The sequence below is a fragment of the Hydra viridissima genome, unplaced genomic scaffold (assembly GCF_058129835.1).
Source record: "Hydra viridissima isolate aposymbiotic clone 2 unplaced genomic scaffold, HvirCarnegie_v1 scaffold_4, whole genome shotgun sequence".
NCBI lineage: Eukaryota > Metazoa > Cnidaria > Hydrozoa > Anthoathecata > Hydridae > Hydra > Hydra viridissima.
In genome coordinates this window covers 7,993,248-8,017,715 of record NW_028324303.1, presented here as the reverse complement: position 1 = coordinate 8,017,715, position 24,468 = coordinate 7,993,248, and the positions used below count along the sequence as shown (strand labels likewise).

Sequence of the window (24,468 nt, the reverse complement as noted above, 5' to 3'; positions counted from 1 at the left end):
AAAGAGAAAGAAAAAAAATAACAACAACCAAGAAAAGACGTACACGCGGAAAACTTATTCAGCCTGTCACATAAATAAATGATGAATAAGTTGCAAAACGATAAACAACCAAAAACTATAAAAAAGCTAAAAAGAAAAGAGGAGGAGGAGGGAAGGAAAAGAGATTTAAAAGAGATTGAAAAGAAGATTTTATGAGAAAAGAGTTTTAAAGGAGTTTTAAAAGAAGATTTTATAAGAAAAGAGTTTTAAAAGAGATTTTAAGAGATTTAAAGAGAAAAGAGTTTAAAGAGATTTAAAAAGAAGATTTTAAGAAATTTAAAAGAGGAATTTATGAGAAAAGGATTTTAAAGATTCAAAGAGAATTTTATGAGAAGAATTTATGAAGATTTTAAAAGAAGAATTGGTAAGAAAAGATATTTGAGTAACTTTAAATAAGTGTTATTATCTGTATTGATTTATTGATATTTGCATGAGTTAATATTAAGAGAATATATATATTGATGAGAATATTTGAGAATATTTGTTAAGAAAAGTAAGTAAGAGAAGAAGAACCAGTAGTAAGTATTTTTGTTTGCATTTCGATTATTAATATTATTGTTATTACTATATGCGTTAAATATTGTTATTAAAAAAGTATGATGCTCTAACCGCGCACCTTACCATAGCCGCGCCGTAATATATTACCTGAGGGACCGAACATAGAAAACATTTAATAAAACCCCCCAACCTTGTTTCCAACCTCCATATACCTTCTCACAACCCAAACCTAGCCCTTTCCTAACCAAATACTCCCCAGACCATCAACCTAGCTCCCAACCTCCATATACCTAATCCAACAATAACACTAAACCCAAACTTCCCCTTCCCCTTCCCATTCCCCTTCGCCTTTACTGCAAAAGAAGAAAACATAATATAACAATAAAAAATAATTAAAAATCCACCGCCCTCACATTATATAAAAAACAATATTACTTTTAGAACAAAATTATATTTCACACTCAAAAAAAAAAACGCAAATTACTCAAAAAAAAAAGCGTATTATGAGTTGTGTATTGAGTATTCTACTCAAGAAAAATGCGTACTATAAGTTGCGTATTGAGTATTATACTCAAAGAAATTGCGTACATTGAGTTGCGTATTGAGTATGATATGAGTAATATACTCAATATGCAATACGCAAAAAAATTGCGTTCTGATGTATGGTACACTGGTTATGAGGTAAAGATAAGAAAAGTTTTACAATAGACTTTGCAGTTATCAGAGCATTTTAAATTATGGAAAATTAATTACAAATTGTGCTAGGTTGGGTTGAGGGACTTTATATGCGATTCTTACCACCTGGAACCTCGGTACAGTTTAGCAATCGCTTAACCGTGCTAAGGTTTTAAGGCATTTTTGTGGAAGAGCGCTGGTAAATGAGCCCACTTTATTTTAAAATGAAGTAGGTTTGTGTAATTAACAGGTTTTTTATATCGACTATTTACATATATAGTCGATCCCAAAGAACAACTCTAGTTGCATAGCAAATGATGGAGTATTTACACTACCAGGGAGTTTTTACCAATTTGTTTTTTCGGAAATGATAAAATCGGATCAAAAAAGTGTTCATTAAAAAGTGCAAAAAGTGTGCATTAAAAGCGCAACACTTTTCACGACTGAACAATCAGGTAACAACCAGGTCTTTTCATAATTTTACAACAATTTAAACATTTCAAAATGCGATTTTCGATATCAAATGTAATCTTTACGCTAAAAAAACTTCAAAAGATGAAAATTGCCAAAAATTAGCTATCTACCAGCCACAAATAAACTATTCTGTGTTTCTATTTTTCTTTAAGTATTTTGATAACGGTCATATTTCAGATTAAAGAAATTATAAACATAAATGAAGTTTCAATATTTAAGTCATTTTCATGTAAAGTAATTGATAACTATATCAAAATCGAAATTATAATAATAAAAAAATTGAGTCTCGTTTTAATGTTCCAAAGCACGTTTACAAGCGACAGCTTTAGCGATTCTTTTGTTCTGACCTTTTCCTATAACCTCTGTTTTACTATCTTCACAGAATTTAACCATACAAGTGACCATCTTTTCACAATTATTTGTAAAACTAAAAAATAAAAAAATATGCTTAAAAATAATTACGTAAAACATATGAATTTCAGATTTGCTTACATTTTGCAAGCTCGTAAATGTTTTGTTCTACTAAAAACATGCTTCTTGCATTTTAAACCTCATAAACATACGTTATTTTAGCGTTTGGATACTTCTCGGTAAGATCAACAACGGGATGTCGCGGCAACTTCTTCATGTACTTTTCTAAATCATATTTTTGTAGTTAGTAGAAAGATCTTAAGCAAAAAAACCAGGAGTATATAATTTTAAAAAAAAAAATCCATACCAATAACAGGTTTCAACATAGGATAGTAGATATTCCATACTTTATTTAAGTCAAGTCCACTATCAAGAAATATTGCACCAGCAACAGATTCAAATAAATCTCCTAATACTTTAGGAGCTTGATGACCTTCTTCGCTTCCCATAAGGCAAATAACGAACGGGTTCTTAAAAGGTATGAAATAGAACTATTACGTAAAACACACCACTGTTGTCCAGAGTCCAGAAAAAGGTTAAAAAAACACCTTTGTCTACTTTAAAAAGAAAATATTTAGTATCGCTGGGGATAATTGCATCATCTTGATAGCGCCACCTGTTATTTCTTTACAATTTATTTTTCTTAACCCTTTTAGGTTATTTTAGCTATAATAAAATTATTAAAATAAATAAGAGAATTCTTTGATTATAATATCTTTTAAAAAACAATTTAATTATTAAAAACGTCTTAAAATGTGAGAACAATATCCTATTGATTGCCAATCGTTGGAAAGCATTAATAGCTTTTTTTATGAAAACCATGCATTCACAATATGGTTTCAGATAATGGCAGTGTTGCAACTACTTAACAACGTTTTTTTTGGGAGGGTTGTTCAAAAGGGGCCCAGATTTTCAAAGAATGTGTTTTTCGGTTTCTACAAGATGGAAAAAATAGTTTTTTTCAGCGTTCGTTAAAAAGCCAAGTTTAATCCTCTTCATAAAATTAATATTTTATAGCATAATTAGAACCCTCACAAAAGACAATTAACATTTAAAAAAAAAAAAATTACTATTTACCTCAAAATATTTCTCGTTTACTTCTCCCTCATCATCTACCACTAGTCCAGCAAAAGCGTTGTAAGCTGAAAACAACTCAGGAGAAGAAGAGTAGATAAACTTGAAAAATGAATACTTAGTTGCCAACAAACCAAATGTATTATTATTTACCAAAGCTGAGCGAAAGTAAGTTAACTGACCAGGAGATAATTTTTTTGAATTCATAGATATATGAAGAGTTATTAGGAAGTCTAATATAGCATCACCTAAAAACTCATACTGTTGGTAACATTTAGTCACATTGTTTGACAGACATGAAAGATGAGTTAGAGCTTGGATCAAATGAGATTTATCAGAAAACTTGTAGGAGATTATATCTTCAAATCGATCTAAATTATTTTTCTCATACAAGGAATATTCAGATTCTGAAATAAGATCAGCAGGTTTAAAAAAGGGATAATCAGCATAGTAGCTCTTTGATTGTTTAACATTAACATTCTTTATAGCAGAATATAATGTTTGAATTCCCAAAAATTTTTGCATGAAACTTAATGCTAAGTTAACACCACCTCTTTCAAAGTAAACACCAATTAATGCTTCAACAGAATCAGCTATTGACTTATCCTGTACACTTTGATAGGTGGTTTGCTTCATGTCCTCATTTTCAATGCGCAGATAACCAGGAGGTAACCATACTGTTAGTGGATTTCGGTTTTCAGAACAACTATCTTCAGTACCAAATTGAGAATTACAAACTAAATTTTGGATACCAACAATCTTTCCAACCTTGCATAAACTTTTATTGCTAACACATTTTTTACGTAGTGATGTAAGCTTACCTTCATGAAAAATGGGATTTTGAAAGTATATAAAAATTGAAGCTGCTTGTTTTAAAAAAGAATCTCCAAGGTTTTCAAGACGTTCTAAATCAAAACGCATATTTGCTTGTCTTGTCGTTAAGGCTTCTAAAATCTTCAAAACACTGGGAGACTTTGTATCTTCTGTAACAAATTTTTTCACTTGAAGCATGTCTTTTAATTGCAAAGGATAACTGAAGTCCTTTTCTTCTGATTTACTGATACTAATTTTTTCCGCAATCGAATCTTTTAATTCTAATGCTAAAAGATAATACTCATAAAAGTAAATCATTCTAGGTAAATACTGTAACTGCATATGCAAGTCAGCTGGAAATAAAGAAGCTTTTTTACACAATTCAGGCACAAGTTTTTCTGCCCTTAGTAGTTTATGCCTTTTAAAACTACTTCCTACTCCACTTTTAACAAAACTACATTGGAGTGAGCATGGAGCAACTTCTAACAATGGTTTGTTAGCTGAGATTATTAAATTGTATTTGTTTTGATAATATTGAACAAAAGTTTTTTTTCCCTCCATAATATTACTAGTACTCAACATACTGATGGTAGTAACATAGTAAAGTCTTTTTTGGGATTCTCCATAGTTTTTACTAACAACCCAGTTTTCATAACTTTCCTTTTGATTTTGAGCATTTTCACCATATTTCAGAAAACTTTTGTTAACAATAGGGAACATAAACTCATAGCAATTTCTATGGATAGCATTAAACACTTTTGCATTAAGAGGTACAAATAATGCTTTTGTCACCTTTGCAGCATTCAGATCAAAGTTAATGTTTCCATCAATAAGCTTCAGACAGCATTCATCAATGACAGCTTTATGAAAATCTATTACAGCATTTATATCAAGATCAGATGTCTTTACATTTGGTATTTTTACAAGTTTCACCTCGAGTTTACCAACACGAGAAAACAGATCCAAAGTAGGAAGCTGCAAAAAGCATTTTTTATTTTAGAGTTTTAAAAAATCAATTAAAAATCATAATACAGCACAATATTGAGACTAGATGCCTAATAATTATGGAAATTACCAAACAATACCTTTACTATAACATAAGAATTTCTTAAAAATGATATTTACATACTTTTGGAATTTGTTTAGGCATAAACAGACCAAAGCCCAGATGCTTTTCACTGTCCCAAAGCTTTTGAAGGGGAATTACATCAACTCTATCACTTCGTTCAGACAAAGATATATAAACAGCATACAAATCATAGTCACCAAAACAAAAAGGTTTGTCAGAAAGCAATGTCTTAGGAACCTGAAATAAATAAGTTTATTCAAGTAGGAAATATTTTTTTCAATTTAATTCAATATCACTTCAGAAAGATATGGTATTCTCGTGAGGAAAAAAAGTTTCTTACCACTCTTGTTTGCAAAAATCATGTATTATTTGAAATACTAATAATTTTGAGTTTTACTAATAATTTAATTTCAGAACTCATCTTTTTTTTTAGTTATCTGTTAAACTAAATCAATTTATTATTAGGTTTTTAAAGTGTTTTTATTTATACTAGTGCTTATTGAGGCTTTCTTTTTTTTTTTTTGAAAAACTTATTTGAAAAACTGTTTAACTGTGCTAATCAGAAAACATTTGTGCATATGTGTTCTGTTGATAATTTAATATCACATTACAATAAAAAAAATGTCTATATTATTGTAACTCAACTATGCAGACTTCATATCTGAGGCCCTTCTTGGGCCATCACCCACCCTTTTTCTTAAAAAAAAGACTACACATAATTTGGTGAAACAGCTACAAATCAATAGGGCTAGTGAATTTCTATCTGCAATAGAGACACACGCCATGGCATAACCAGTATAACACTGGTTATGCTTTACAATCATAAAATATATAAATGCAACAGAAAAGGAGATGTACCCCATAGGATGGTTGATGTTTATAATTGCATGTAAAACAAGATATAATTCACAAAATTATTAGTTATACATTACACACATACAAATCTGCAATGTTCAAGTTGCTTTGAGCAATGTTCAAGTTGCATAGCGTAATGCAGGTCCTTTCTTTGTCACGATGCTACACCAAAAGTGTTTGGTTTGAGAAGCCTGCTTGTAATCTATATCAGGAACATCCTGATGCAGCATCCAACAAATATAACCAATTGCCTTTGTAGTATTATTCCATAATAGAAATAACTTAATGAAATCTTTAACCTTGCTCATCATTAACACTATCTGTAAAAATATCTGACATCAAAAAATAGACTTTAATGAAAGTGTTGCATCCAAAAGCTTCATATAACAGCAGTAATTCTTGAACAGTATCTATGTAGTTTGGAGAACAATGGTTGCCAAGAAAATCTGTGTAACTTGTATAAAATGCTTTTCAAGCAGTGAATTGAATGTTATCCAATGTGTGCTGGAAGTTGTTGTCATTTAGTAGCTGCCTTATATCGAATCCCACAAAAATTCCCTTTTTGATTTTTGCCAAGCTTAATGTAGGAAATTTCTGAATCAGGCATTTAAAGGTAATCAAACCTAGTTTTATGTGTAGAGGTGGCAATATTATATTTTGCTAATTAACTTAAGGATGTTTGGCTATGTTGCTTGTGCCTGAATAACAACTTGACACAGTGCCTAAATCTTTTGTGTGTGGTGCTTAGTACAATTTTGACTATCCCACAAGTAAATGAAACAGCACTATTTCATGTATCCTTGAAATCAGTGCAGATTACCTTACAGAGCACCAATATTTGAATACAATAAATCATTTTTTTGATTATTACTAGAAAAATAAGTGTTAGAGTGTTGAGACATGTACAGAGGATTTTTTTACATGACTTCCAGACATCCAATAAGAATAGTATGAATTCCAGCATAGTGTGAATAAGAAAAGTTTGGGAAATTAATTTTTTTGATTGTTTTACAGTGTTTTCTATTTAAGACTATTTTTAGAAATAAATTTTATATATACTTAACAGCAAAATTAACGTACCACTTATACATTTCAATTTATTTTAATTGTCATCAATGTTATCATATTTTGACAAACATATTAAGAATAGAACACAATTGTTTCAATTATAATAATAAAATTGACTTAAAGGATGGTGAAAAAAAAAACTAAACCCAAAAATATGATTCGTTTAGCAAAATAAAGTAAAACTATAATTATTGCTATGGACACTAATACAGCTTAAATTGAAACATTTTTGACTTATCAATAACTAGTGTTACCACCTCTTCATGTTATTACAACCTGACAGAGCCATGGCATACTTTCAATTAGAAATCTAATCATTTCTTAAGGGATATCTTCCCACACATGGATAAGACTTTGTTGCAAGTTGTCTAGGCTGTTAGGTGTTGGATGTTTCTAACATGCCATCCCATTATGTCCTAAAGATACTCTATTGAGTTCATATCTGGACTGCAAGGTGGCCACTCCAAAACTTCAATATTAACATTATTTAAATATTCATTAACAATATGTGCCATATATGGTCTAGCATTATCCTGCATAAGAAGGAATCCATCTTCAATGTATGGTGCAAAAGGTACCACAAAAGGTTCTAAAATGTCTGCTATGCATCGTTTAGAAGTCAGACATCCAACATCAACTATAAAAAGCTTTGTACGAGTTGTTAAAGATATTTCGCCCCATACCATCATAAAGCCCCTCCATTTAAAGTGGTTTCTTGAATGTTACAAGCGAAATATCTTTCATTTGGTCTTCTGTACACTCTTGGGCAATGATCAGAACTTGCAAGGCAAAACCTTGACTCATCTGTAAATAAGACCTGTCCCCAATCATATATTTCCCAATTCATAAGCCTGCTTAAAAATACCAGCCTGCTTCTTCGGTGATCTACAGACAATCTGAGACCAGTAGCTGCCGCTTAAGGTTGTAAATTTAAAGCATGAAGTGTTTATTTTATGGTATCTTGACTAAGAGCAGTTCCATGAATCTCAGCAAGTTGTATTTGGAGACCTCAGGCAGTATTAAACCATTCTCTCAGTGTTCGAAGCATTAAAAATTGGTCCTCCACAAAGTTGGTAGCCCGTGGTCTGTCTTGGCCAAGTCATCTAGTGTGATCATTGGTCTCTACAAACCTTTGTAGAACCCTATCAGCTGTTTTAAAAGACACTCCAAATCTTCTACCAAGTTTGTGATTTGTTAATCCTTAATTGGACAAAGTAACAATTACAACACATTCATCATGACTTAAATTCTGTCTAGAATGCTGCATTGCAAACAGATGTGTTGCTTAAATGACAGTTTGTCTTGTTCAAATGACAGACCTTTTCTACTGTTGTGTTGCTTAATTGACAGACCTTTTCTACTGTTAAAACAATTTAAAACCAATGTATACTTTTCTTTTAGAAGTGAGGTTTAATTACAGCAAAGCAAGCTACTTATGAGAAACTGCTATGATTTTGAAATTAAATAAGGGAAATGGAACAAAACCTACAAAAGGTGTAACAATAAACATTATCATCATCTTTGTAATTTATAAATCCAGGAGATATATATTATTATTCAAAATAAGTCGGAATTTATAATTGGTGCAATAATTTTGCGGTAATGTATATTTAGATCTATTGAATAATTTTATTATTATTTTTCTTTTTATTTGTATAAAAAAGAAATTTATTCACACAAAGATATAATATTTATGCAAAGTATTTTCTATTACTAACTGTAACTTTTTCTCATTTTTCAGAAAACAAGGGGATTCCCCTACAAAAGAAACTGTTTTTTTTGAAGCTCTTATCTTAGATTTTATCTTACCTACACCAATGGAGTTATACAAGAATTTACTATACAAGAATTTCTGTTTTACTTTGCCAAAAGCAGATATATACACATATATACATGTGTATATATATGCATATATATATATAGATATATAAATGTGTGTATGTATGTAATGTAATGTAATGTAATGTAATGCAATGCAATGCAATGTTATACAATGTAATGCAATTTAATGCAATGTAATGTATGTATGTATGTATGTATGTATGTATGTATGTATGTATGTATGTATGTATGTATGTATGTATGTATGTATGTATGTATGTATGTATGTATGTATGTATGTATGTATGTATGTATCAGTCAAAAATTCTTTTTTGTTTAGAATTAATTTTTTTTTTAATGTTTATGCTTTTATTGTAAAAAACTGTTCTTCATTGAATAATAATTAGTCTCTAAAAAATATCATACTGAGCTAAATTCTTTCTATTTTTTTTCAAATTGTCACAGTAATGAACATTATTATTGATGTATATTGAATGTTTTTGTTTGACAATTATGAAAAATATGCTATATTGTCAATTTTTATTGTTGTTTTCAGAACAGTAAACCTTTAATTATTTGAATACATTTTATTTTATTTTATTTTTTTATTTATTATTATTATCATTATTTTTTTGCAGAAAAAAAGAAAGTTTGAATTTGGGAGTTATATTTTTGTGACCACTTATACCAATACTTACATACCCCAAAAGGTTTTTCTCTGCACAAAATATTCATAATAATTGACACTTTATGATAATGAGCGTATAAAAATATTTGTGGAGAAATATTTGAAACTTTAAGTAAAACTAAATGGCATTTTAAAATGCAAAGTTTCCAAACAGAAGCAATTAGAAGTGCCATGTGAAAGAATTTCTGGAGTGAAATTTATGTTAATTTAAGAAAGTCCTGTTCTCAGATATTGAAATAGTTCTAACCTTTCTGTGAAAGAGTGCACAGCTCTTGCGTGTTCCTTTCTTAACCTTTAATTCTGTATCTGAATCAGAGGTGCTGTCATCAGAAAGCTGCTTAGTAGGAAGTAAATGCTCATTGTTTAATTCACCAAGCTTATGGAGGGATTTGCAAATCTTCATGCAAACAGATTTCTTTGCCAAATCTCGAGTAGACATCAAATCACTCTAAAATATCTTTGAAAAATTACTACCATAATTTAAAACAATATTACCTGGTGTTGCTTATGTGAGGATGGAATAAAAAACTGAAGATAAGCAAAATGAATACATGAAAGGTAATATAATTGGAAATATGAAATTTAAGTCAGGGGTAAACACCTTTCTTTATCATGTTATAATTATTCATAATATATTCTTCAAAAGTCAATGTATTCACAGCCTATAGAAGTTTTATCAAATAATAAAGACATCTTTTGAGGCATTTTTTATGAAATTAAATGCTGTGTTATTACACAATTATCCAATAGATTTTGTGTTTTTAAAAGATACTATCGTAAAGAAATCAAAAGAGAACTAAAAACAATTTATTTCTGTAACTTGATTATGTTCATTTAAAGAAAAATATCTTAATCATCTAGATAATTGAAAAAACATTAATAGTGATATTGCCAACTTATACAAACTTGAGTATTGTTAAATTATATTGTTAAAACAACTAAAGTAATGGAAGTTTCTATGTCAAAGCCACTCATTTTTGTGATGAGACTTTAACTGCATTAAAGAACCATCCTGAATTGACAAAGATATCATGATTATTTTAATTACTAAATTTAAAATGTTTTGAAAAAATGCTATTAGTTACAGCCCATATTCAATTCAACTTGTGATGACATCTCAACTAATCTTTCTGCCAAGGGTGATATTGAAATGCTGGTGAAACAAAACACAAAAAGAGATTAAAAAGAATGTACCTATAAACTAATAATGCATTATATTGCATGGTACATTCTTTGCAAAGAAAAGAAGCTGAAGGAGGCACATTTTATTATTTTGAAATATATGGAAATTTTTTAAACTAAATTAATTAGGAAGGTTTTGAATTTTAGGTGACAATATGTACCAGTGAGCAATTTATTACTACTTTTTTTTTTTTCATGAAGTATTTAATGATAATTATCACTAAGTAACCTTATGATGATACCAGAATCTATTTGTTAGACAGATTAGAGAATAACAAGAATGAAATTTGGCTACTTTAATAATGATTGTGTGATACAAAATACAAAATTTATTTTAAAATATTTTTCCACAATTAAGTAAACATTCTAAAGACTAATTTTTATCATAAGGCCCATAAGATCATAAGTCCCATCAAATGAAATCATCTGCTTTCTAGTTAAGATAGAACACAACTTTTAGATCAGCACATACCATTCACATATGCTTTTTTTGCTGCACAGCAAAAAAAGCATATGTGAATGGTATGTGCTGATCTGAAAGTTGTTGATATCCCATCTAGGCTTTAAGCTAGAAACACAAGGTTCTGTTGTTTTGCACACTAGTGGCCATAGGAATGGACACCCCTGTAACTTTTACCATTTTTCTTAGAAAGATTGACATAATTTGCATTTGGTGGATTTAATAATTTGTTTTTATATTTGAACCACGTCATCTATTACTTGGCTAATAGGAAATTGCAAATTATAATCGTTTATATCAACTTTAAGCATAATTATGGATTATTATTGTTGATTGGTGTAAAAAATGAGTCATTGCTCTGCTAATGGGTTTCTCTAGTAAAAGGTGAATGTCTCATTATTTTTGTGCTTTTGTGAAAATTAGTCTATTTATTGTGATAACTAATAGTTAATTACGTTATTAATTAACATTTTTATCCATAAATATTTTAAGCTTTAAATACAAGATCATTGTTTTGTAGTCATTTAGTTGAATTTCAACAATTGCTGGTGAAAAGTCGACAGTGCTCTTGAAGATTTAGTTTTTTTTTTTAAATTTAAAATTCGTCGAAGGCTTTTTGAAAATGGTTTATAAGCTAGAAGACCCAGAAAAAAACCATATTTAAACAACAAACAAAGAAAAAATCGTTTGATTTGGGCAAAAGAACACAAGGAGTGGACAAAGGAAGACTGGTCAAGAGTTATTTGAAGAAACAAAAGCAAAATTTCCATTTTTGGAAGTGATGGAATCAATTATGTGAGAAAAAGGCCCGGCGAAGATCTTTTACCTGAGTGTACATTGGTTACAATGAAGCATCCCATAAGTGTAATGGTGTGGGGATACATGACCAGAGATGCTGTGGGTCGTATCCACATTGTGGATGGTATTTTAAATGCAAAAAAATACCAAGAAAACATATTAGAAGCCAAATTACTCCCATCAATTGATAATTTGTTTGAGGGTAAAACAGAAACCTGTGTGTTCCAGCAGGACAGTGCTACATGCCACACCGCAAAAACTGTCAAAAATTGGTTTAAAGCCAAAAAGTTAAACATTTTGAAGTGATCTGGAAATAGTCTGGACCTGAATCCGATAGAAAACCTGTGGTCTTGACTGAAAAAACTTGTAAGGAAAGAAAAACCTGGAAACAAGCAACAATTAATAGAGGCCATAATCAAGTCCTGGTTTCACGTGATCAACACTGAAGATTTGGGCAATTTAGTGGACTAAATGCCTTGTAGGATTGCTGCAGTAATAAAAAATAATGGATATCCAACAAAATAATAATTTTTTTTTTATAAGCCATTTTTTTAATAACATGTTTTGTAAGCTGTAAAATGTAAATTTACCAAAATTTGCAACTTTGTTATTAAATTGTTATATTTTTTTAATTATTCACAATTTTAATCAAAAATTAATATAACAATTAATTATAATTGTTATATTAATTTTTTATTAAAATTGTGAATTTTAATCAAAATTTTAGTTTTTTTAATCTAAACAAATCAAAAAATAGTAATCAATATAGAGAACCGCATAAATATGGTTATTTTCTTTTAAAAAACACACCAAAGTGAAGTTTTCATATATTTTGAAGGGTTGTCCATTCCTATGGCCACTAGTGTATTAGCAAGACAAAGCCACTACAAAGACAAAGAATGGCCGAAGATATACCTTGTCTTTGTGGTGGCTATATCTTGCTGGAAGATAATGAATTTATTGACGGGCAAAATAATCTTGTTAATTCTCCATTTCACTGAACAAAGCCATATTACCACTGTTACATAAGAAGTTAAGCTTCATTGAGCAGTAAGTGAATACACTTAAAAAAGATGGTGATACAAACAACCTTTAAACAACAAATTTACTCAGATTTACAAAAAATAACACAAGGAGTTTTCAGTTATCAAAGTTGACGCAACACTTTTATGACACTGGCACCAGTTCAAAGAGAAGTATGGGTGGTTTTTCTGGTCAAGAATAAGACAAAGAGCTATGAAAACCTACACTGTAATGCTACTCAACCATTTATTTATAGACCCAAAAGGTTTTTCCTGAAAATGTATCTGATAAGCTTTTATCTGATAAGTGTAATGAACAATTTCATCAAGAAATCAGAAATATAGAAAATTGTTATAAATTAATTACTTGCTGACTAGGGAAGACCAGTACTGAATGAACTACATTTTGTACAATAAAATTTTGAATTTTGCAAGACTAACCCATGTACTGAATGGACCAGAATGACAAATGTAGCATATATGTCAGCTGTAAAAAAAGGCAGACATGCTTGTAGCAACCACAAACACAGTTACTAGCACTTGTTTAAATTGCATATGGTTCATGTGTCCAAACTCACCACATATAAATCAGCTCTTATTCATGGTTTCCTTTCAATCATAATATACAACAAATATAAACAGCTTACACACAAAGTTTTATCCAAAAGTATCCTTAAAGAACACATTAATAAATAGCTGAATGCTGATGCCATTCAAAGCAAGACTAATCTATTTAGTGTTAATCTCCTCTAATACTGGATTTTAGTGATTGAATGTCATCTCACAGAAGATCCAGGGTGAAATTTTTGAGACTTTGCAGAACAATTTTATTACATTTTTTAAAATTGAACTTATTAGAATTACATTTTACATGAACATATACATAACATGCATATATTTAATCCAAATAGAAATGTCTTCATCAGATGGCTATTTTATGTAAATTGTAAATGAAACCACTTTCATTTAAAAAAGTAGCTTTTAACTAAAACTTACACATTTAGAGTTAACACAAATGCAAAAATTGAATTTGGTAAGCCAAAATTAACAAAGTCCAAATGATATTTTAACAAAAAAAAATCATCAAATTTTGTTAGGCAGTGTTATTGTTCATTAACACATTATACAACACTTGCATCTCATAATAGCATTAAAAGAAACTTAACATTTAAGGAAATCAATCAAACAGAATATTTGCATCAAAAACAAGTTTTTTTAATGTAAATATTATACATAAGCATTAACCTTATAAATTCTTTTGGGCAAAGGACAGTTCAATGGAAGCAAGCATTCTGCATAATAATTATCTTTGTATTGAAATTTAGGAGTTGTTTTGCAATATTGATCTGATGGTAACCTAGAGCAATATCTAAAAAACAATATATCTCTATAACTAACAATCTTTTAAATTGGTAAAAAAAAACTCTAAAAAGCGTTTTCAATACTCATATTTATATGTAATTAATTTTATAACAAAGAATCTTATCTAATTTTTAAATTTTTAAAAATACCTATATAAAAGTGGGACTGCATTATCTTTAGTTATCCGTGGTGCATCATATCTATCACATGAAAAATATGGTGGAAGAATTTCTTCTTCATTGTCAAACATCTCATCTTGTATTTCTTCATCAGTTGGAAGAGTGCGGTTTTGACATTGATTAAACAAAATTTTCTCAATTTCTTGCATAACCTTGAAAAACCATAAAAATATGCTATATATATTTGTACTATCTAATTTTATAAACTGACTAATACATATTCCTTGTTTGCTATTTTTAAAATCATGTCACAATGCTATTTTTAAAAAATTTTTATTCCCTGATACTTACATATAGCTGCTGGTAAGTGTCATAACTTTGTTCAATTCCTGTCATTATAATAAACTTAGATTCATTTGCTCTTGCTCTACCCTTTGATTGTGCATACTCTCTATAATTATTGATACCATCAAAACGCACAACTAAATTACACTTACGAACATCTAGCCCTTCCTCTACAACACTTGTTGCAACCAAAACATTAAATTTATCTTGTTTGAAGTCTGCTAGTATCAAGTTTTGCTTTGCTGATCTCATGCAACCATCTATTAGGGAAATGTTGGCATCAAAAGCATGTCCAAGTACATATTTACTAGCTAAACCATTAAATGTTGCATCCTTTTCAACTTGATAATTTATTAACTTGCTGAGTACTACAGCAGTACATCTTCTTTGTGTAAACACTATTGAATGCAATTCTAAAATTTAACTTTTATAATTACTAAAATTTTTTTTTTTCAACTGCATACTACTTAACTATTTTTTAACTTAAACATTTATTAATGGATTAAATAAAATCAAAAACCGAATAATCATTATATTTAATGATTAATATACAATGAATGTACATAAAATAATTAAAAGAAGAAACAAAGAAACTGCAATAGATAGAAGTACAGCTAAATTATTGAAAATAAGAACCTTGAAAGTGGTTTTTTTCAACTAATAAAACATCACGCAAAAAACTTGCTGCTTTTGATGTCAACAGTGGCTCAATTGGAAGAACATTTTCAACTGATGAAAAAACATGAATAGCTTCAGTTTCATAAGTTTTAACAAGATCTTCTAGAAATTCTTTGCATTGATACAGAACATTTTTTGCCTTTGTTTCGAGTCTTCTATTGCTGATGTAATTTTCTTAAAGGTAAATTTTGAAATGAATTGCTTAGAAACACTTTTTTTCTTTTTGAAAAGGAAAAAAAAAAAGATTTATATGTATAATAAAGTTTGTTAAGTCCTTAAGCAGCGTTAAGTCCTCAGGCCTATTCAGACACGAATTTTTATTATGAAATAAAACGAGAGAATTTTTTATTATTACATCGCATAATTCACTTTGATTTTATAAAATTTAAACTTTCAAGTAATGATAGCTTTTCTATTTTATTGTGTCTAACTTTACAAATATTACACATTTCTTAAGAACTAAAGGTAAAAAATTTATTACTGTTGTGTTTTAATTTTATTAACAAAAAAGTTTCTACTTTTTGATTACTGTTAATGAACTAAACAAAACATTTTTAAGTTTTAAGTATGAATTGACTAGATATGACTTAGGGTGGAATGCAAGAACCGAACTTCAAATTTGAAGTCGAACTTCAAACCTTAAGTGCGACTTGAGCGAATGCACAAAGCGAACTTCAACTCAAGTCAGACTTGAAAACCGCTAAAAATAGACCTTTTTCAAGTCTGACTTCAAACCAGACTTGAGAGAGCAAAAATTCCTTCCGAATGCAAGAACCCGACTTGAAATTTCAAGTCAGACTTCAAATCTCAAGTCTGACTTGAACGGAATGCAAGAAGCGAACTTGAACTGAAGTCAGACTTGAAAAACGAGAATATTTGAATTTTCAAGTCATTTTTTCAAGTCTGCTCCAGACCAATCTTGAAACCAAACTTGAAAAAAAAAAAAAACCGCCATTATCCTTTTGCTGATGCGTAACAAAACTTTACTATTACTATATAACTTATTACAACCTTTGCAAGTATGAAAATGAGTTTTTAACAAGCAAAAGTAGTTACTTGGGCATATTCACCTAATTAATTTAGAAGGTTACATTGTGAAAGTATATTTTTTAATGAATTCATTACAGAAAACTGAATATTAACATTGCGAAAACGTGTGTCTTTTAAAACATCCTGTAACTCGTATGTAATGATTCAACATGTCATATTTTGATGCCATTAGAAATGTTTATTAGCTTTTTGAAATGTCGAACATCCTAGCATTATAAAAGGCTGTTGATTAAGGCACATTTTTGTGATACAGTATAAAAGTAAATTCCATTTAGTAATAAATAGTTGCAGTTATACAAAGAGGTGATACGTGTAAAAGGAGTAAAAGAGAGTTCATGAGAAGTAGTTACAATTACATGAAGTATTAAAAAAACTTTTTTTTAAATGTTCAAAAATGAATCGGTATGAGCTGAATTTTAGAAGAAGAAGAAGAAAAAATAAGCCAAGTCACATACCAAGGTTTATTATTGACAGAGCTAATCCTTTAGAAGTTTACCACGGTATAGAATTTAAAAGGTGCTACAGATTTTCCAAAAAAACTTTTTAATATTAGCTAATGACATTGTTAACAACAATGTTAACAATCGAGGGTGCCCTCTTTCAACTGTACAACAACTGGCTATTGCATTTCGGTTTTATGCTACTGGTTCATTCCAAGTGAGTAGATATTCAAGAAACGGTATCAGAAAATGGCACCTTCTTATTGTAGATTTTACATTACGTTTTTAAATAACAACATTTTATACCAACAAATGATTATAACAATAAATAAACTCTTTTAGAGAATAATAGGAGATTTGGAAGAGCTGAAACTCAACTGTTTGTCCAGTGGTTTAGAACATTTCAATTCGAATGGCTAACAAAAGATATCAGTACATAAAGTTTCCAACAGAAGCTGATTTTTTGATAATTTAGCAAAAGTGCTTATAAGTTTTCATGGATATCTGATTTTGCTATTTCATACAAACTTCAAACTTTTCTTAGATAAAGAAAATATTTATATTTATCAACCATTATTTAGATTTTACCAAATTCAAGGATTCCCAGGATGTATAGAAGCAATTAATGAACACATATTCCTATAATAATTCCTTGTGGAGAAAGCGCAGAAATTTATCGAAACAAAAAGGGATTTTTTTTTTGAATTGCCAGGTCATTGCAGGTGCTTCATATGAAATTTTATCTGCTTGTGTTCAATGGCCTGGAATTGTTCAGGATTCATTTGTTTTTGCTAACTCAGCTATTAAACAAGTTTTAGAAGCTCGCCAACATGTTCATGTTTCAGGTGATTCTGGCTATCCTTATAAACAATATTTAATGACACCTTTTTCTAACCCAAAAATGAAAATGAAATCAGATAGAATTACAACTTGAGAAGTACACCCATGTTGAATGTTGTTGTTGAATATTGTTTTGGTATATAAAAAAAAAAACAATACCCTTGTCTTAACATTCCCTTAGGAACAAAACTGCAAAATTCCATAGCTATAATAATATCCTGTTTTGTGCTTCACAACATTGCCCTTCTACAAAATGATTATTGTGGAGGCAATGAAATACAAAATAGCAATGAAAAATGTGGTGCTAAAGCATTCACTAAAGATATTTTTGCAGAAACAAAGCAAAAGTCAAATTTCAGACTTATTTTTTTTAAAAAAAATTTGTGTCTGATAATGGATAAAGGGTGTAATAACAAAAACATTATTTTCAAATATTTATACTACATATTATTTCAAAAGAATTACATTTTATATTTCAAAATAGTATTATATATGAAAAAAACAATTTCACTAAAAAATAAAGTGATAAATTCAAACATTCCAAAAACAATTTGGATCTGATATTGTTAGAAAATAATAATCCTCACATAGAATAATTCTGTTGTGTTGCTTTTTTAAAACTTTGTGAAAATTTTAACTGTGAAAATTTTCACAAAGTTTTGTTTGTATTGTTGCTTTTTCTGGAGAGAGTTTTTTTTTTATATCATCTATTTCTATTTGTTTTTGCATTAGTTCTTTATCAAGATCATGAATTTCATTATATTGCTTTTTTGTATTTTTTTTTTATTAAGAGATTTTTGTTTAACGTTAAACTTTGTTCTTTTTCATGTGTTAATGAGCAAGATGCTATCAATGGTTTTTAAAAGTTTTCTTTTCTGTTTCTATAAGTGGCCCAATAATTTCAGAAGACCTGTCTCCATATGTGATCTCTATTGACTTACATATGTAAATGGTATACTTACATATGTAAATGGTATATATATGTGTAGGTATATATATATATATATATATATATATATATATATATATATATATATATATATATATATATATATATATATATATATATATATATATATATATATACACACATAGTATTATGTAGTATTAGTATTGAGAAAACTAATTTTGTTTAAAGTAATTTTCTCAGTATTTTTAAAAAAAACCATTATTTTCATTAAAGTGTTAGTAAAAAGATAAATAAAAATACATTGTAGTATAGTATCATCCCCAAAATACGATTCTCTATTTTCTAGAACATTTCCATGTATTTTAATTCAAATGGAATCTGTTAAAATGGAGAAATCAAGAGAAATTGTCTTGATCACTTAAGTGGTACATATGACCAACCGTTGTTTACCAACAACTTAGGATTTGGAACTGAAAGTGCCAAGATGAATTTATTTTTCTGATGTAAAATACATAGCAAGAACTTTTTTTTTTTACTGTCATTAACTTTTTATTTAATCGTATATTATACAAATATCATTACACGGAATTTGTTTCAGTAAAAGGTTTTTCCCGTAAAAAAAATCCATTACCGCTATTGGTTGCGAAGTGCATTTTCCGATAAACGCCCTAAATTCAACGCCTCGACTATTTTTCAAGTTCGACTTTCTCAAGCACGAACTTGAAATTTTCAAGTCTCGTTTACGCATTCGCTCAAGTCAATTTTTCAAGTCTGACTTGACAAAGTCGAACTTGAGATTTCAAGTCGAACTTGACTCAAGTTCGGTTCTTGCATTCCACCCTTAGTCTAGGTACGTGCGTATCTGGGTTTTTACGGCACCGATTTTAAAGACAAAAACTGTGACCTTTTTTTTCACAGCATGCTCTAAGTCGGTGTGGTAATGATGTATTTATGTCTTTTTTTTTTTAGAATTTTATATCAGCTTAGACTTTATTAAAAAAGTAGAATGTTTTATGTTGAATAAATTATGGTTTTTTTTTACGTGTAATAAATTTTTCAGTTTTTTTTATTGCTATTTAAAATTGTGTTCCTGTTCTGGCACTGCATTGATATTGAAGGCATGTTGGTACATATTTGAAATTTTCCTGTCAACTGTATAGATCTATTTTCTATGTGCCTGCCAAATTTCATTAAAAAATATTCATGACCACATACCGTATTTTTCGACCCAGTGGAGGTACCATTTCCACCTCTTTTAGCGTTACTGTGACTGTTACACTTTATAAAACTGTTTCTGCCATTGTTACTGTTACTTTTTGTTATAAATTCTGTTGTTTTTTTACAGTTACCAGTGATTTTCATTCGGTTTTAAAATTTCGTTTCTGTTCCGGAGGTGCATTAATATTGAAGGCATGTGGGTACATATTTAAAATTTTACAGGAAACTGTATAGATCTATTTTCTATGTCCCTGCCAAATTTCATCAAAAAATATTTATGACCACATACCCTATTGTTCCACGCAGTGGAGGTATGTATTTCCACTTCCGTTACATAGTGTTAAGGGGAGGGGCGGTTTTTGACAGTAGAGAATTCAGTATATTTGTTTTTTTATTCATTATAATGATATATTTTATTAGAACTGTTATTTATATATTTATCTTTCATTGAAATTCATTTGTAACGATAAAAATAAGGTGAAAACGCTGAGGCTTTTAATGTATTTAAAGATCACCTCCATAAATATATATATATATATATATATATATATATATATATATATATATATATATATATATATATATATATATATATATATATATATATATATATATATATATATATATATATATATATATATATATATATATATATATATATATATATATATATATATATATATATATAATTATTGTAAATATTACCAAAAAAACGCGATATTTTTTTATGCATGTTTTATAAAATTTTATTATAAATTTTACTATTACGTTTTAATCATTAAAAATACTTTGTTTCTTTAATTCGAAACTTTTTTAGTTATGTTTTTTAATCGTTTTGCACATTTCACCATGCAAAATCATGCGCAAATTAACGATGATTCTATTAGGAAGCTGCCGTTAGCCGAACGCGAGTTTTATACGAAAGTTGCATTTTTCTTAAGCAATGCTTCATAAAAATAATGTTACTTAAATGAGCATAACTTTTTTTGTAATGATTTTTTTTTTCATAAAGTTTTCACCATTTTATTACAAATTCAGAGCTCTTTCGAACCATATATAAAACTTGAATAAATAAATGGTTTGAAATTTTTACACAAAAATTTTACAATTTTTAGTCAGAAGAATACCGTGTGGTAGGCTAAGCGCACCAATAGTTACAGTGGAAGCACACGAAATTCTGGCTGATGACGATATATTACGAGAAAACTGGAATCTTTATGATTTATGCAATACTTTAGAAGAACCAAGGACCTTTTTTAAGTAGCTCTCAAAAAGGAGTCTTGTTAAGAACAATTTGTACTGTTAGATATCCCACCATTTTTTTTTTTTAATTAAACACTTATAAAAATGCAACTGAAGCTTATCGTTATCGCTGCAAAAACTGCAAAAAGTGTTCGTGAGGGGTCATTTCTTAGTAAGAGTAGACTACCGGTAAGACAACTTTTACTCTATATCTACAACTGGAGCTTTAATATACCACCAGGCAGATATCCAGCATGAAACAGGCATCTAAAGTAGTGCAGTACGAGCTGATTGGGGTAATTTCTGTGAAGTAGATATAGAAAGAAATCCGCGAATCATTGGTGGAATTAATGTCGACCCATTGTCGTTGAAATCAATGAATCTAAATTTCTTCATACAAAATACCACCGTGGACAATGACGTTCTGGTGTGTGAGTTTTTGGAAGAATAGAAATAAATTCGCTTAGGAGCTCATTCTGAAATATATTCTGTCTGGATACCATATTTCTGGTGGGTGCACTAGGCCACTGCCAGGATTAAGATTTAACAAGAGTCACCCTGGAAAATGTTTTTATGCTATAAATAAAAAAATTCCAATACATATAAATTTAAAAAAATTTATATTTATTGGAATTTTTTAGTTCAAATAAATATTGACTCATCTGTTTTAGGGATGAAGGGCGCTAGGAATTTTGGTGAACAAAAAATTTCATATTTAGAATTTGGTTGTGGACTTCCAGTAGCAGCTTGAAATAATAGGTTAGGAAAATTGTTAATTTCATTTTTATATGCAATACTTATTTTTAGCTTGTGCTAAACTTTATACAAATAATTGTTCATAACTTGATATGATATTTTTTATAAGTTAAATGCTAAATTAAAAAGGTTGCATTGGATAGTTTTGCATGATTTTATAATTTTAATGATATGTTTTTGTTTTCAGTTTTTCTGTAATACTTTTTTATAAAAATGACATTAAAATTATTCTAATAGATTTTAAATATTTTTATAATGCATGCAATTTTTCTAACGCATAGATCTGTTAAGTGTAAAAATCCTTTGGATTGCAAAACAACAAGCTTTGCTTGTCTCTGTGAAATTAACAAAAAGGTAAATAATTTTAATTTTAAAAATTAGACTTTATTTAACTCTTTAATCTGTAGTAATTCGGAGAGCTTTGAATCTGGTAGTAACAATCAAATACACGTCAGAGTGAGAAAATAGTGTACTTTTCTTCCATTTTGTCAGCTACTTTATTTTGTTTTATTATTAAAAAGAGATGATTTGAACTGTGATTTTCTTAAGTGTTTAGGATATTGTAAAATATATTTGAAACTATTTTATTGTATTTATTCTATTCTAGAGTTAGTTTAACAAGTTTATTATTGAACTGAGTAAACACCTTGTTAAAAAAGTTAAAATTGTTTTAGGTACCACTATTGGATAGAGAATATTTAAAAGATCAAAAATTGAAAATTTGAATAACAGGAAGATTTCAAATTGGTGCAGTAGATAAAAAAAACAGCTGCCAGAGAAAAAAGGAAGCAAGAGAGAGAAACTAACAAGCAGATAAAAAGATGTATTAAGTTGCCTGCTGTGGAAATTCAATGTGATTCCCAATCTGATGATACTGAGTTATTTGATAGCAATAATAAGTTTGAATCTGATCCAGACTTTTCTATAACCGTGCCAGTTGAAAAAAATTTTACTCATTTAACAAATTTGGCAAAAGCTGCTATACGATTTGAAATAAGCGATGCTGCAACAGCTGCATTGGCAACAGCTGTATTAATAGACTATGGTATTGTAAAAAAATTTAACAAATCACAAATAATAACTGAAAAAAAGATTTTTGGAGAAAAAAAAAGAATCAGCACTATCATAAGTTCTAAACACTTAGCTGATGTTAAAGAATTAAAGGTTATTGGGATTGATGCAAAAATTGACAAGTCTACATTAGTACGTTCTGTCAGTTATAACACTGATGAAGACCCTATTATTGTTGCTTCAACCAAAGAAGAACATCATCTTACATTTACAGCAGAATATGGACCAACAGCACAAAATTATTTGACTCATGTAGTTATACCTAATAGAACTGGCGCTACCATGGCAAACGCTACTGCAGATGTTTTAACAGAATATAATATTGTTCAGAGCTCAGTTGCTGTTATTGTAGATAACCAACTTCTAATACAGGTGCAGATAACGGTTTGGTTGTAAAACTGGAAAAAATTCTTAAAAGAAGTTTGAACCTATTAGGATGTTTGCTTCATCAAGTTGAACTTCCACTGCGACACATATGTGAATTAGATGGAAACACAAATGGTCCTAAGTCTTTTAAGGGGCCTATTGGAGACGCTGCATCTCATCAAACTCTTCATGAACAGCTATTGGTTGAGTTTGTTCCCATATATTCAGAAATAGAGTTGTTTGTTAGCAGTGAGGTTATAAGCAATTAGTAATAACTAAATACATTGTCCAAGTCTATTGTGTAATGTGGTTTGCTATTAAGTGCTCTGGAAAATACAAAGATGCTTGTCAACTTCTGTACAAAACCATTCAATTAGTCAAGCTTCAAGACAGCAGGATTCAGAGAATTGTTTTTAAGAACTTACAAGGAAATTCATATTGTTGTTTGCAAGAAAATTTCCTGTACTGCATGCTGCTGGATGAAAATCTGAATATAAGAAATCAAGCCCTCAACCAAATCCTTAAAATAAGAGCATTGAAAGAAGACATTACTTTTAAACCAAAGCTTAAGTCGAAATCCATAATGAAAATCAATTTTGATGCTGAGTCTTGGGATTATCTTGTTTCTGTTTATGATATTCAGGTTAAGCCCCCAACAACTCTTTGCATAACGTCAGAAATTCTGAGATAGGCTATTAAATCAAACCTTAAACTTTGTGTTTATAGATATGCCTAACAATTCTTAATCTGTGGAGAGAGCAGTCAAATTAACCTCAGAGGCATCTAAATAGGTTTATTGTTACGAAAAGAGACAAAAAATCATTTTGACTAAAGCCCAAAGTCGAAGAGAGAATAAAAGAAACGTGACTATTTTAGTGTGACTATTTTATAAAATGAATGTCTAGTATGTTAGTTATACTTTTTGTTTATTTGTTTTTTTCTTTAACTGCTGAATGAATATCAAAATGGCTAAAAAGTGTGATTATTAAATCCAAATTCCCAAAGTGAAAATAATTTTAATAAAAGTAAATCTTATTGTTTTGTGTTGTTAACATTGTAATAAACAAATGCCAGGGTGACTCTTTATGATTTTAAAAAAAAACACTTAGTAGGCAGTGGTCTAG

General features: G+C 29.2%; 1 protein-coding gene, 1 long non-coding RNA gene and 1 pseudogene across 7 annotated transcripts in view; 2 read left to right on the top strand and 1 right to left on the bottom strand.

Annotated features, from left to right (window-relative positions):
* The first annotated feature begins 128 nt into the window (after positions 1–128).
* LOC149889674 (uncharacterized) lies at positions 129–24,320 on the top strand. 5 transcript variants are annotated; one of them, XR_016451559.1, is made up of 5 exons: positions 144–403; positions 21,025–21,578; positions 21,823–21,910; positions 22,189–22,261; positions 22,582–24,320. It is a non-coding gene; the product is annotated as an uncharacterized LOC149889674 (long non-coding RNA). The 5 variants fall into 5 exon arrangements; XR_016451558.1 differs by having other exon boundaries at positions 21,025–21,661; XR_016451557.1 differs by having other exon boundaries at positions 129–403; positions 21,025–21,910.
* The window catches only part of LOC145199620 (endoribonuclease Dicer-like), a 36,309-nt gene continuing 13,727 nt past the window's right edge, over positions 1,887–24,468 (bottom strand). Inside the window, exons 4-13 of one of the 2 annotated variants that reach the window (XM_090084278.1) lie at positions 15,410–15,625; positions 14,780–15,186; positions 14,459–14,640; positions 14,193–14,316; positions 9,733–9,933; positions 5,114–5,290; positions 3,175–4,959; positions 2,405–2,567; positions 2,250–2,322; positions 1,887–2,113 (exon numbers count right to left, since the gene is read on the bottom strand). In XM_090084278.1, coding sequence (XP_089940404.1) covers positions 1,978–2,113; positions 2,250–2,322; positions 2,405–2,567; positions 3,175–4,959; positions 5,114–5,290; positions 9,733–9,933; positions 14,193–14,316; positions 14,459–14,640; positions 14,780–15,186; positions 15,410–15,625 — 3,464 coding nt within the window. In that variant the 3' untranslated portion in view covers positions 1,887–1,977. Of the gene's footprint in view, positions 2,114–2,249; positions 2,323–2,404; positions 2,568–3,174; positions 4,960–5,113; positions 5,291–9,732; positions 9,934–14,192; positions 14,317–14,458; positions 14,641–14,779; positions 15,187–15,409; positions 15,626–24,468 lie in introns of those variants that run through there. The other variant, XM_090084279.1, reaches the window with a different exon arrangement.
* On the top strand, positions 22,163–24,241 carry LOC149889675 (uncharacterized; annotated as a pseudogene).